General features: G+C 35.6%; 1 protein-coding gene across 13 annotated transcripts in view; it reads right to left on the reverse strand.

The window, feature by feature from the left end:
- Positions 1-13,835, reverse strand: part of SENP6 (SUMO specific peptidase 6) — a 130,967-nt gene that overhangs the window by 45,734 nt on the left and 71,398 nt on the right. For 12 of the 13 annotated variants that reach the window (XM_025294865.3, XM_044924501.2, XM_025294861.3 and 9 more), the window contains one exon: positions 2,252-2,400. In XM_025294865.3, coding sequence (XP_025150650.3) covers positions 2,252-2,400 — 149 coding nt within the window. Of the gene's footprint in view, positions 1-2,251; positions 2,401-11,167; positions 11,190-13,835 lie in introns of those variants that run through there. The other variant, XM_045161977.1, reaches the window with a different exon arrangement.

Below are 13,835 nucleotides of genomic sequence, written 5' to 3' on the forward strand. Positions count from 1 at the left end.
TCACGATAAAAACTAGAGATTAAGAATTTTATCAACCTAGTGATCAAAAAACTAGAATCTCAACATTATTCAATTATTTTTAGTAAAGTAGCAAATTTTCTTAACAGTTTTATGTTAAATATAAATTCCTTCAGAAAACAAAGATTAATTAAAGTGTCATTTCCCCCTTCTTTGGTCAATGGAACACTTTAAAATAAATCCAAATCTCATTATCACATATTATCTGCCAGCCTATACACATTAATAATAACCTGTATACTTAATAAGCATGTCTTTCATGAGACACCACTGAGACAATGTCATATTTTGTTAAATATTCTGAACCTGTTATAATCTCATTAAATACCAGACTTCATTTTCTTACAAGCAGTATGTAATGTGAAATTTCACAGACTATACATGGAAAGAAAAACCACTAATCTTGTTCAAAAATTTAAAATTACATAGAGGATGGCTACAATCTATTCTTTATCTCCACTAAGAAAAGAATAAGTGGCACAGAAGTAAAGAGTAAGAAGAAAGAAAATATATTTTCGATGTTAAAAAAAAATTCTGAGGCTTTTAGCTGGCACGCCTAGGGAAGGAAGGACGGTGTGTGTGTGGGAAGAAGCTTTCTTCTTTTCTCCTCCTTCCCAGGGGTCCAGCAAAGGGCTAAGCAGTGTGGGTGAGGACAGCACAGCCCAAGCCAACCTTAGGCTTGCGTGCCAGAAGCTGGTCACAGAAAACTCAACTGAGCAAATACACTGAGATAAGGGAAGGCAGGTTTCTCAGTCAGAGAAGGGAGTTACAAAAACATGCAAGGCACAAAAGGCTAAAACAAACACTGTGGTGTTGGACTAGAATTGGAGTTATCAATGTAAACTCATGAATTTTAATATATACTAAATATTAACACATATATACACAAATATTCCTAGTTCAGTCTGCTGAGAGGTCCTACATTTGACACCCAGTAGCAACAAGCACAACTACTGCCCAAATAGCTTCCTTTCACTTATACTAACAATGATTCTTTGGAGAAATGCATGACTACAGAGCTGATACAGAGAAATACAAAGAAATCTAGACCACCTGGTTATACCAGAAGGCAGGTACTCAAATAATGATGGGGATATGTCAAAAAGAAAACAGCCAGCTTGAAGAACTTTCCATGGGCCAAATCTAGGGCAATTTGAGCATCAAAATAAACAATGACAGTTGTGGAGAATAACCTTTCTGAGAAAAATAAGAATCCATGTCTCCACGCTGATAAAAATAGAAACTATGGTAAATGTGGGATAAGCAAAAACTCTTATTAACAAGTAAGTATAGAAATACTAGGGACTTCCCAGGTGGCTCAGTGGTAAAGAATCCGCTTGCCAATGCAGGAGATGCAAGTTAGATCCCTGGGTCGGGAAGATTCCCTAGAGTAGGAAATGGCAATTTGCTCCAGTATTCTTGCCTGGAAAATTCCATGGACTGAGAAGCCTGGCGGGTTACAGTCCATAGAGTCACAGAGTCAGACATGAAACGAGTGACTGAGTACACAGAAATACCTATTAAAAACACCTACTAAAATACCTGGAAAAATCTAGAAGAGTACATCTTAAACAAGATAAAAGTGAGTATCAGCAATAATGTCAAAATTAACATTATAGATCTCCTGATACGATGCAATAAGATCATAGCATCACCTCTGAGGAATCTTGAAAAATGTATAAATGATGAAGAACCTGCAGACCAATTCAACTTGAGGTACAAAATAAGTGGCCTGTATTTCTTACAAATATCAAGGTTACAAATGACGAAGGAACATTAAGGAATTATTCCAGATTAAACAAGACTGAAGATCGCCACAACTCAATGTAACATGATCCTGAACTGGATTCTGTTTCCATAAAGGACATGGTTAGAGAAAATGTGAATGGACTTTGTGCATTAGATGATAATTCTGGATCCATGTTAATTAAACATTTTTGACAGTTCTACTCTGGTTATACATGAGAATTTTATTTTAAAAAAATTCTGATTGAGAGCAATTATGTGAAGTATGGTATAGGGAAGTGTTCATACGTCTTTTCAGGAAGATATATATTCTGGACTTGTGACAACTGAAAAATGATCTAATGAAGGCAGACAAGTTTGCCAAAGTAACCTTTTCTAGTTCTCTTTCAATCCTATTTGAAAAGATCACCAGAATTTAATAAATACTAAAAATAGTATTAATAAAAATACCAACTGATTAGCAGCAAAGAATAATTTCTCTACCCACCTCTAAATCAGTTAAACATTTTTTGGAAGCAGGAGACAGAGAAGGTGGGGTAGACTGATATGTACTACTGTGACGTTTCTGTGCAACTTTCCTTTTAATTTCAGACTCCAGGTGTGATTCAGACTCTTCTGTTTTTTTCATTATACGATCTAAAAAACAAAATAGAGGGGAAAGTACTAAAATTAAACTTTATAAATTTCTCATTTTTCACTATGAAAAAAATACTAACTCATATTATCAAATGATGTTTTAGCTAAAAGAAACTAATGTTTCAATATGTACATAGAGAAAAATAGAACTTCAGGCCAGAGCCAGTAGCCATCTCCTGGTTGCTCCTGTCTGCCCTTCACCAGGATCACTTTCCACCCGCTCTACTGTGTACCGCTTTCAAGTGCACCCATTTCTCTTCAGCGTGTTCTGTGCTACCAAGGCAACAGAGCACCTTCTGCACTGAATCTCACACACGTTTCTTCTCCTATGTTACTGTTCTTAAATCAGTAATGAGAAAAATGTGAATTCAAATGTTGGGCACAACTGTTTCGATAAAGGAAAGTAATTCTCAATTTAATGGCTTTTTAAATTCAAGACACACGAAAGAGAATTTTCTTCATTATTTTTCAATGTAAAGTCAATCATTTTCATTTCTAATTAATTCATAATTAGCAGTGTAAAATGATTTCACAAATTCCAAACAGAACAATTTACAATTCATTACAATTTGACTTCATCAGCAAAGAAAACTGAACATGTATCTAAATCAAAAGTTAATGAACCTACGCTGATGACTAATTCATGTTGCTGTATGGCAGAAACCAACACAACATTGTAAAGCAATTATCCTCCAATTAAAAATAAAATGAAAAGGCATTAAATGTTAATAAATCTAAAACAAAAGTGTTCTACCTGCATAATCCCAAGTATGTTAAATACTTCCATTTTCCTATCTTTTAACATCCTCTAAAACTGTCTTAAGAAACCCATGCAATTATTGTTGCTTGGTGCAATCACAGAGTTCCACCTCCTCGGCATCTGCCCGGTCAGAATACCTTTATTTTCCTGGACACCGAAGCTAGGAATCTAAGTAATCGCTGACTTGTCCCAGTGAGTCCTTCCTCACAGTCAAGGGAATTCTACTACAGTCAAGAGTCTTAAACTCATTCCTTCCTCTCCAACTCCACTGCCACTATATTTCAGATGCTTAACTCCTGCCTAAATTGATCTCCTTCATTCCAATTTTGTTTGCTTCAAATCATTCTCCACTACTGCCAAAGTGATCTTTCAAATGATCTAATCATTCTAATGTTTAAAGTGTTAGTCACGCAGTCATGTCTGCCTCTTTGTGACCCCAAAGACTGTAGGCTTCTCTGTCTATGGGATTTTCCAGGCAAGAATGCTGGAGTGGGTTGGCATTTCATTCTCCCTAATGCTGAACATCTTTCAATAATTTCAGTAGCTTAGGAAAAAAGTCTAAACCCCATATCTTAGCAAGGTGAAGTTTGTATTGATGTTCCAGTCTTAATTTAAACAAAAACAAAAACACTCTACCTCAAAGAAGTGCATTTCTCCAGGGTATTTTCTTTCTCACCCTCATATATATGTCATTCTCTTTGCAAGCAAAGTCCTCCCTATTTATCTAGTAAATTCAAACTATTCTTCAGTAAGAAGCTCCTCTGGCCCATACTATGCATGATGAAGCACATCCTCAGAGTTTCCACAGCACTTTCTCCATACTTCTATTAGCACTCATTTTATTCTCTGCTAATTATTTACACTGATGTTTCCTCCATTATACTGTCAGCTCTGAAATAATGTTTTACTCACATGTTTTCTCAGTGTTTAGAAACTGCACAAGGCAAGGGCTCAAAACATGTTTACTGGATTAATGAATCACATTACAAAACATCATATGACACAAGTTTTAGTAACAGATCTAAATATGTCAGGACTCAGCCAGGGAGAGGAAGGAAAAGCTGTTCCCAAGAACACCTGAGGTTACATAGCAGCTGCTCCAGCCAGAGCATCCAGGTGTTAGTTATGTTCCTATGAAGGCTAACATTGGTATGGTGTTAAATGTATTGGATCAGATCTAAAAAGAAGTTTCCATACAAATGAGTATTAAAGAACTAGAATGTGGCACTAAGTTAAAAAAAAAGGAGGCACGCAAGATATGGAATTCAGAAAATATAGAGTTATTTGGAATACACAACCGATTACTGACATAATTTAATTTACAGAGACAGCTGTCTTAAAACATGGGATTTTTTTTCTCCTCCAACTTTTTTTGGTCTTACTAATTAAATTTTTGTAAGTATACAAAAGAGCTTTTTCCTTTTAAGCATATTTTAGGAATCTCTGTAATCTCTAAAAAATCTTTGCAAATCATTTTGTTCAAGTATGTCTCTATATCATTTTCCTGCCAGACCCTACTTAGAGAATGACATTTTAAAAACTATCATCATTTCAATCCAGATCATATAATCACACTCTTCTGTCCACTATAGCTATCTCATCATGTCTAAGTCACATTTTTCTCTACCACATAATTAACAAGGGAGAAACGAGTGGCCCAAGCCCTGAAAGAAACAGAAAATTGTTTATTGATAATAGAGAAAAACAGTGTATGTATGTACCACATCTTTATCCATTCCTGCGTCATTGGGCATGTAGGTTGCTTCCTGGCTATTGCTATTACAATGCTCTATCTATTGCTGCTCTGGCTATTACACTGCTCTGGCTATTACACTGCTCTGGCTATTGCTGGTAGAGCTGCAATGAACACTGGGGTACAAGGATCTTTTTGAATTCTGTGGTTTTCTCTGGGTTTATGCTCAGGAATGAGATAGATAGATCTTATGGAAGCTCTGTTTTTGGTTTTTTAGGGAAGCTCCATACTGTTCTCCACAATGGCTGTACCAATTTACATTCCCACCAACAAGGTAGAAGGGTTCCTTTTTCTTCTTGACAAATATACACTACTATATATAAATAACAGATAACTAAACACACACACACATGCTAGAAGAAAAACCCAGAACCAATATACAAAGTACCAAAAGAGCTAATGTTAAATAATCCAGTACTATGAACTGGCTCACTAATTACTTTGAGAAAATTAATTCTGGAGAAACTAATTTTGGCCAATCAGATAAAAAAGAAACTACTTTCCCAACTTAAAGATTTACACCCTAAGATGGCATTTAAAATATTGCCTTCAATATTGTACTTAATCCTCATTTATGGCCTAACAAGCCCAATCCTGTAATCATTTCATAGGCCCAATTAAATAATGTGCTAGCAATCAGTAATTTCCTCGCCCGGAAATATAAGATGTTCATTCATATTGAACACCTAATGTTCATATGTTCCCCCAAAGCTTATCTTACAATAGCTTATATATATTTAGTATATCCTTTTTCAGCTGGATTATATCTGTAATATGGAAACTTCTGTATCATTGTTATTACAAAATGATTTCAAAGATTTTTATTAATTTTTAAGAAAACAAATTTTGGCACCCAAAAAAAGACAATAGAGGAAAACAATTTTAAAATCTGACCCCTCCCTCAATCAAGATTATAGGGTACCAAAAGAAAGAGACAGAAACAGAAAGAATGACATACTTAGAAGTTTTAAGATGAAGCTTTATCTTAAGGTAAACACAACTACAAAGATTATGATAATTCATGTGAAAATTAACTAGTTTCAAGTTATAGCCAGAAATATAAAATGGCTAAATACTTAAAACTTGATGAGTATAAAAAAACAGCAAATCCCTAACAAGAGGCTCATGAAAGTTTTAGCAGCTGACTATGAAAGTTATTTTTGCTAAGCTATGTATGACACAGCCTCCAAACCCTCAAAGTACTCCAGGGAGGTACTTAAGATAAAACCTATCCTCCCACCCCACCACCTTTTAGGGATGAGAAGGTGAACAGAGTATTAATCCAAGACCACACAAAACAATCACCAAGATTAAGATGGGGCACCATAAAACTCCTAAAAGAAAACATAAGCAGAACATTCTCTGACATAAATCATACCAATGTTTTCTTAGGTCAGTCTCCCAAAGCAACAGAAATAAAAGCAAAAAATAAAAATAAAAAATAAACCAATGAGACCTAATCCAACTAATAAGCTTTTGCACAGCTAAAGAAACCATCAGCCAAACAAAGACAATCTATGAACTGGGAGAAATTATTTGCAAATGATGTGACCAAAAAGGGCTTAATTTCCAAAATATACAAATAGCTCATAAAAAACAAACAACCTAATCAAAAATTAGGCAGAAGACGACAACAGACATTTCTCCAAAGAAGACATACAAATGGCCAACAGGTGCATGACAAGATGCTCAACATCACTAATTACTAGAGATTATTAGAGAAGTGCAAATCAAAAGCTACAATGAGGTATCACCTCACACCAGTCAGAATGACCACTATCAAAAAATATGCAATAAATGCTGGAGAGGATGTGGAGAAAAGGAAACCCTTCTACACTATTGGTGGGAATGTAAACTGATACAGCCATTATGAAGAACAGCATGGAGAGTGCTTTAAAAAAAACTAGGAATAAACCTACCATATGACCCAGCAATCCCACCACTGGGCATACACCCTGAGAAAGCTACAATTCTAAAAGACATATGCACCCCAATGTTCACTGCAACACTATTTACAACTGCCAGGACATGGAAGCAACCTAGATGTCCATCTACACATGAACGGATAAAGAAGATGTGATACATATATACAACAGAATATTACTCAGGTTTGAAAAAGAACAAACGTCAGTTCCAGTGAGGTAGATAAACCTAGAGCCTGTTATACAGAGTGAAATAAGTCAAAAAGAGAAAAACAAATATATTTTAACACAGATATATGGAATCTAGAAAAATGCTATTGATGAACCTATCTGCAGGGAAGGAATGGAGATGCAGATGAAGAGAATGGACTTGTGGACACAGTGGGACAAGTGGAAAAAGCAGCACTTACATACATATACTATCACATGTAAAACAGATGGTTGGCGAGGAGTTGCTATATAACACAGGGAGCCCAGTCTGCTGCTCTGTGATGATTAGAGAGGTGGCATGGGAAAAGCAGAGGGAGGTTCAGGAGGGAAGGGATATATGTACAATTATGGCTGATTTGTGTTGTTGTATGGCAGAAACCAATAAAATGTTGCAAAGCAAGTTTCCTAAAGTTAAAAAATTTTAAATAAAATATTCTTTACAATAAAAAAAAAAAAACTACAATGAGGTATCACCCTATACCAGTCAGACTGGCCATCATTAAAAGGTCCACCAACAATGAATGTTGGAGAGGATGTGGAGAAAAGAAAACCCTCCTACACTGTTAACAGTATGGAGTTCCTCAAAAAACTAAAACTAGAACTACTATATGATCTACTACTATATGATCTAGCAATCCAGACAAAACTCTGGCTCAAAAAGACACATGCTGGCTTCTGGTTAAAGACAATGGAGTAGGACGTACTCCTACAGCAAGGACACCAAAATAACAACTAGCTGCTGAACAACCACTGACAGGAGAACGCTGGAACCCACCAAAAAAAAGATACCCCACATCCAAAGACCAAGAAGCTGCAGCGAGACAGCAGGAGGGAGGCAACCATGATACAATCAAATTCCACACCTGCCAGTGGGTGATGTACAAACTGGAGAACAAGAATACCAAACAAGTTCTCCCACTGTCATGAAGGTTCTCAACTCCACGTCAGGTTTCACAGCCTAGGGATCTGAAAAAGGACTGGGAATCCCCAGGGAATATGACCTTGAAGACCAGTGGGATTTGACTACAGGACTTCACAGGACTGGAGGAAACAGAGACTCCAGTCTCGGAGGGCACAAACAAAACCTTGCCCACACCAAGATCCAGAGAAAAAGAGCAGTGACCCCACAGGAGATTGAACCAAAACTGCCTGGTAGTGCTGAAGGATCTCCTGTGGAGGCATGGGTTGGCAGAGTCGGAGACTCTTTGGGACCCCATGGGCTGTAGCCCACCATGCTCCTCTGTCCATGGGATTCTCCAGGCAAGAATACTGGAGTGGGGTGCCATGCTCTTCTCCAGGGGATCTTCCTGACCCAGGGATCAAACCCATGACTCTTGCATCTCCTACACTGGAAGGTGAGTTTTTACAACTAGTGCCACCTTTGTTGGATCATACATATATAATTACCTTAATCAATAATTACCTTAAATGGATTAAATGCACCAATCAAAAGACACAGACTGGCTGTGTGGATGAAAATAAGTACATGAATGCACTTCCACTTACCACATCACTCTGCTGGAACCCCCAAATTGCAGGTCATTTTATAATGTTAGGTTAATCACGTTCCCATTATGATTTGCAATTGTAATTATCTTTTATTTTTTTGTCTGGCTATTTCTTGTGAAAACTGATAAACATCTATTACTACTGTGATTACATAACTCTCACTCAATAACACTGTATCATGATTGATCAACAGAAAAATAACAGAATTCTAAATTTTTGAACATGAGGGAATATTCTGAAGTGATGGTATCATTTACACTATGTGTTCCCAGGGCCTTGGGTTAGAAAGGTGTGTATACCTGTCAAAATGTATTCAACTGTACACTTATGACTTGTAAATTTCATTATATGTAAATTCTATTTCAAAAACCAAAACTAATGTTTAATAGAAAAGCCTAAAATCCAGATGCAGATTAGAATTATCTTTGAATTTAAAAAAAAATACAAATGCTTGTTTTTTTTTTCACCAAAACTCCAGACACGTTTCTAATGAGCAGCCATGTTTGAAAACAATTGGACTATATTATGATGTTTTACTTTTACCTAGTTGGTTTCCCTTTTGCAATTTCATATTCAATGCTCCCATATCATTCACTTTATATTTTCCAATTTCTCCATCTCTTCCTTTGATATTCTTTCTTATCAAGTGTAGTAGAAAAGCTTCTGTATACATACATACAAATAGCATGTATAATATATATATTTTAGAAAACTTACCAATTTTTGCCTAACTAAAAACCTTGCAATATTTTGATTTCACTTGTTTGACTTAATATGAAAAGAATGTTAGATTTATAATTTTAGAAAAACAGGTATGCAACAAGAAACAAAGGTATACTGTATAGCACAGGTAACTATAGTCAGTATCTTGTAATAATCTATAATGGAAAATAATCTCAAAAATAATATGCATGTATATGTATAACTGAATCACCTTGCTTTGCACCTGAAACATTGTAAGTCAACTCTACTTCAATAAAATATATATATTACAGATAAGAATAAATAAATAACTTAGATTAAGGCAAATTAAAAAAAAAATACATGCACTCCAATGTTCATAGCAATGTTCACTATTTAGAATAGTCAAGAAATGGAAGCAAGCTAGATGTCCATCAACAGATGAACGTATAACATACAGACAGAGGAATACCACCCCACCATAAAAAAAAGAATGAAATAATGCCATCTGCAGCAACATGGATGGACCTAGAGGTTCTCATACTAAATGAAGTAAGTCAGACAAATTATCATATGACATCACTTATATCAATATATGTGGAATCTAAAATATGATACGAATGAACTCAATTAAAAAAAAAAAACAGAAACAAACTCACAGACACAGAAAACAAATCTACGATTAACAAAGGGGAGAGGGATGAGACAAATAAATTAGGAGTTAGGGATTAGCAGATACAAACTACTATATATAAAATAGATAAATACCAAGATAAGGCCCTACTGTATAGCACAGAGAACTATATTCAATATCTTGTATTAATAATAATCTAGTGGAAAAGAATATGAAAAAGAACACACACTATACATATAACTGAATCATTCTGCTGTATACCAAAACTAAAACTGTAGATCAACTATACTTCGATTAAAAAAAGAAAAAGATTAGAGTATTTCCTGGTGGATTTTCTAGCTCAATGTCTTTTTAATATACCACCCTATGTCCAGGTATGCAGAAAAGGTAAATATGGAAGCCATTATGAGATAAGTAAAAGTGGTTGGCTCTTTAGAATAAATTTTAAAATCTATTCTATGCTTTAAAAAAGAATGGTCCTCCATAAAAAGAATGTTTATAGCGGCTTTCCTCATAAAAAACAAACAAACAAACAAACCTAGAAATGACTCAGGTATCCATCATAGGAGATTGATAAATAAACTGTTACAGCCCTACAATACAATACTAAAGAGAAAGAAATTGCTAATGCACGCAACAACACTGGTGAATGTCAAAAATTCATCCTGAGGGAAAAGAAGACTTACATAAAAGTGTACACACTGTATTATTCCACTTATGTGAAAATGGTTACCTATGATGGGGCAGAGATGAGAAGTAACTGGTAGGAACATGAGGGAATACTCTGAAGTGATGGTATCATTTACACTATGTGTTCCCAGGGCCTTGGGTTAGAAAGGTGTGTATACCTGTCAAAATGTATTCAACTGTACACTTATAACTTTTAAATTTCATTATATGTAAATTCTACTTCAAAAGAAAACAAATATATATTGAACTCTAATCAGATGTCTGCTGAAGTGTTTAGGAGTAAAACTAAACTGGTGTTTGTAATTTTAAATGTACTGGAAAAAGAAGATGAATTTATCAAAATGATTAGATTTACAAATATATAATGCTGCTGCTGCTACTGCTGCTGCTAAGTCGCTTCAGTCGTGTCCGACTCTGTGCGACCCCATAGACGGCAGCCCACTAGGCTCCCCCGTCCCTGGGATTCTCCAGGCAAGAACACTGGAGTGGGTTGCCATTGCCTTCTCCAATGCATGAAAGTGAAAAGTCAAAGTGAAGTCACTCAGTCATGTCCAACTCTTAGTGACCTCATGGACTATATACTCAACAATGGTAATTAGAATCCTTACCTTTGGGCTGCTGTTTTTACTACTGCTATCTGTGCATTAGCATGAGGAAAACGTCTTACACTTCCAGAGCATAATGATGTACTTTGTGTATTTTCACTCAATTTCTTATTGTTTATTTATAAATACATAATGCAGTAGTGTTCATTACAGAATCTATGTGGTACATGTAAATTCACTTTTAAAAGTCGGTTTTTTGGTATGTTTGAAAATTTTCATAATAGAAGTTGGAGGTTGGGTGGGGCAAGGATAGCCCTTTATTTTGTTTGAAAATTTAGCTCTGCTGGAAAATATATACCTCAAGGATAGTTAGGATACAAACAGCTATCTTTATTATGGTACTGTGGTTATTTATTTGCTTTTAAGTTATTTTTATCACCTTTTAAAAGAGAGAGACAAATTCGAAAAATGGTTTTCTCCATCATGTCGCTGTTACTATGACCAATTTTCATTATAAAATAAAACTAAAGTCATATATCATATTCTCATTATAATCTCCTTAAAAATCACTTTGGGCTATGCTGAATATGTGTGATAAACAGAGAACACACTAGGCAAAGAACACAACAGGCAGACATGAATAAAAGAAGAAACTCAAATCCACTTAACATATAAAATGCCTGGTCGTTAATGAGGAAATGTGAAAAAACAAATACTATTTCCCAATCGGTCTGGCAAAGCCTGAAAGAATGGTAAGATCTCATACTGCTGAGGAGCATATGAGAAAATAAACATAGATTATGCCTGTTGGGTGCTGATACCCTTTATAGAAAGCATTTTGGCAGAAACATCAAAAGTCTTTAAAATGTACATAACCTTTGACCTTGTAATTTTATTTCTAAGGACTTGATCTAAGGAAATAACATAAAATACACAAAATGTGCTAAATTATTAATCATAATATATAATATCAAAACATTAAAAATTTAATTATACTATATAAATATAGTGGGTCACCTCACATCTATTAAAAAATAAGAGACTTGGCTATAGTCCATTTGATTCTTTTAACTGTGTCTTTCATTGTGGTTTTCCTCTGGAATTCCAGTATCTCTTAATGAGAGTACAGGAACCAGATAATATCATAACAAAGTCAAGATGCAAGTTATACAACAATACACACAGTATAAATGCATCAAAAAATAGCTATATATGCACAGAAGTCTGGCAAGTTATCAATATATGTTAAGATACTAAAAGAAGATACCTTGACTGATTAAGATGAGGGGATATATTTCTTCTGCAAATGAGTTAAACACTGCTAAGTCAGATGATTTAAGTTAGAATCATAATGTAATTACATTAAGAATTTAATTAAATATTTACTCAGAGACAGCATATAACATCTATTAATACTCGGATAAGAACACAAAATCAGAATGGAAAACAAAAAGGAAGCTTAAGAAATCAGAAAAAAAAAGAGAAATCTTAAGACATTATTTTTCATGCTTAGAAAAACTGTAAAAAGAACACCAAACAAAAAATCAACAGGATATGTGACATGTCCAAAAATTACACCAATACTTAATTTTTACAAGTTTTAGTTTAACGGTACAGAACTGTTTATCAGTAATTACTAGCCTAGTGCTGATAAATAACTATAATTCATATTAAATGCCTCTTAAATGCAAAATAAAGGAGAAAAATAATAAAGGAAGTCCTCATAAGTGTTAAGAACTATAAAAAGATAGTGATACCTTTAAAGGAGAAAATTATTCCAGGTGCTATGCCACTAACTACTGATCCTGGGGTGTGAAAATATTATTTTAAAAACTATCTCCAAGGAAATCCAAAAATAAAACACAATCTTTATGAAACAATATACACAACATTATTATAGCCCTATCATTCATAATATATCCAAGTATATATGAACCTACCTAACACAAAACTGCGGAGAAGGCAATGGCACCCCACTCCAGTACTCTTGCCTGGAAAATCCCATGGACGGATGAGCCTGGTGGGCTGCAGTCCATGGGGTCGCTAAGAGACGGACACGACTGAGCGACTTCACTTTCACTTTTCACTTTCATGCACTGGAGAAGGAAATGGCAACCCACTCCAGTGTTCTTGCCTGGAGAATCCCAGGAACGGGGGAGCCTGGCGGGCTGCCGTCTATGGGGTTGCACAGAGTCGGACACGACTGAAGCGACTTAGCAGCAGAGACACAAAACTGAACTGACCTAACACAAAAGCGCTATCAGTTCAGTTCAGTGCAGTCGCTTAGTCGTGTCCAACTCTTTGCAACCCCACGGACTGTAGCACGTCAGGCTTCCCTGACCATCACCAACTCCCAGAGCTTGCTCAAACTCAAGTCCGTCTAGATGGTGATGCATTCCAACCATCTCATCCTCTGTCATCCCCTTCTCCTCCCACCTTCAATCTTTCCCAGCATCGGGGTCTTTTCAAATGAGTCAGTTCTTCGCATCAGATGGTCAAAGTATTGGAGCTTTAGCTTCAGCATCAGTCCTTCCAAAGAATATTCAGGACTGACTTCCTTTAGAATGGACTAGTTGTATCTCCTTGCAGTCAAATAGACTCTCAAGAGTCTCCTCCAACACCACAGTTCAAAAGCATCAATTCTTCGGCACTCAGCTCTCTTTATAGTGGAAAGACCATAGCTTTGACTAGATGGACCTTTCTGGCAAAGTGATTGATGTCTCTGCTTTTT

The sequence above is a fragment of the Bubalus bubalis genome, chromosome 10 (assembly GCF_019923935.1).
Source record: "Bubalus bubalis isolate 160015118507 breed Murrah chromosome 10, NDDB_SH_1, whole genome shotgun sequence".
Classification (NCBI taxonomy): Eukaryota; Metazoa; Chordata; class Mammalia; order Artiodactyla; family Bovidae; genus Bubalus; species Bubalus bubalis.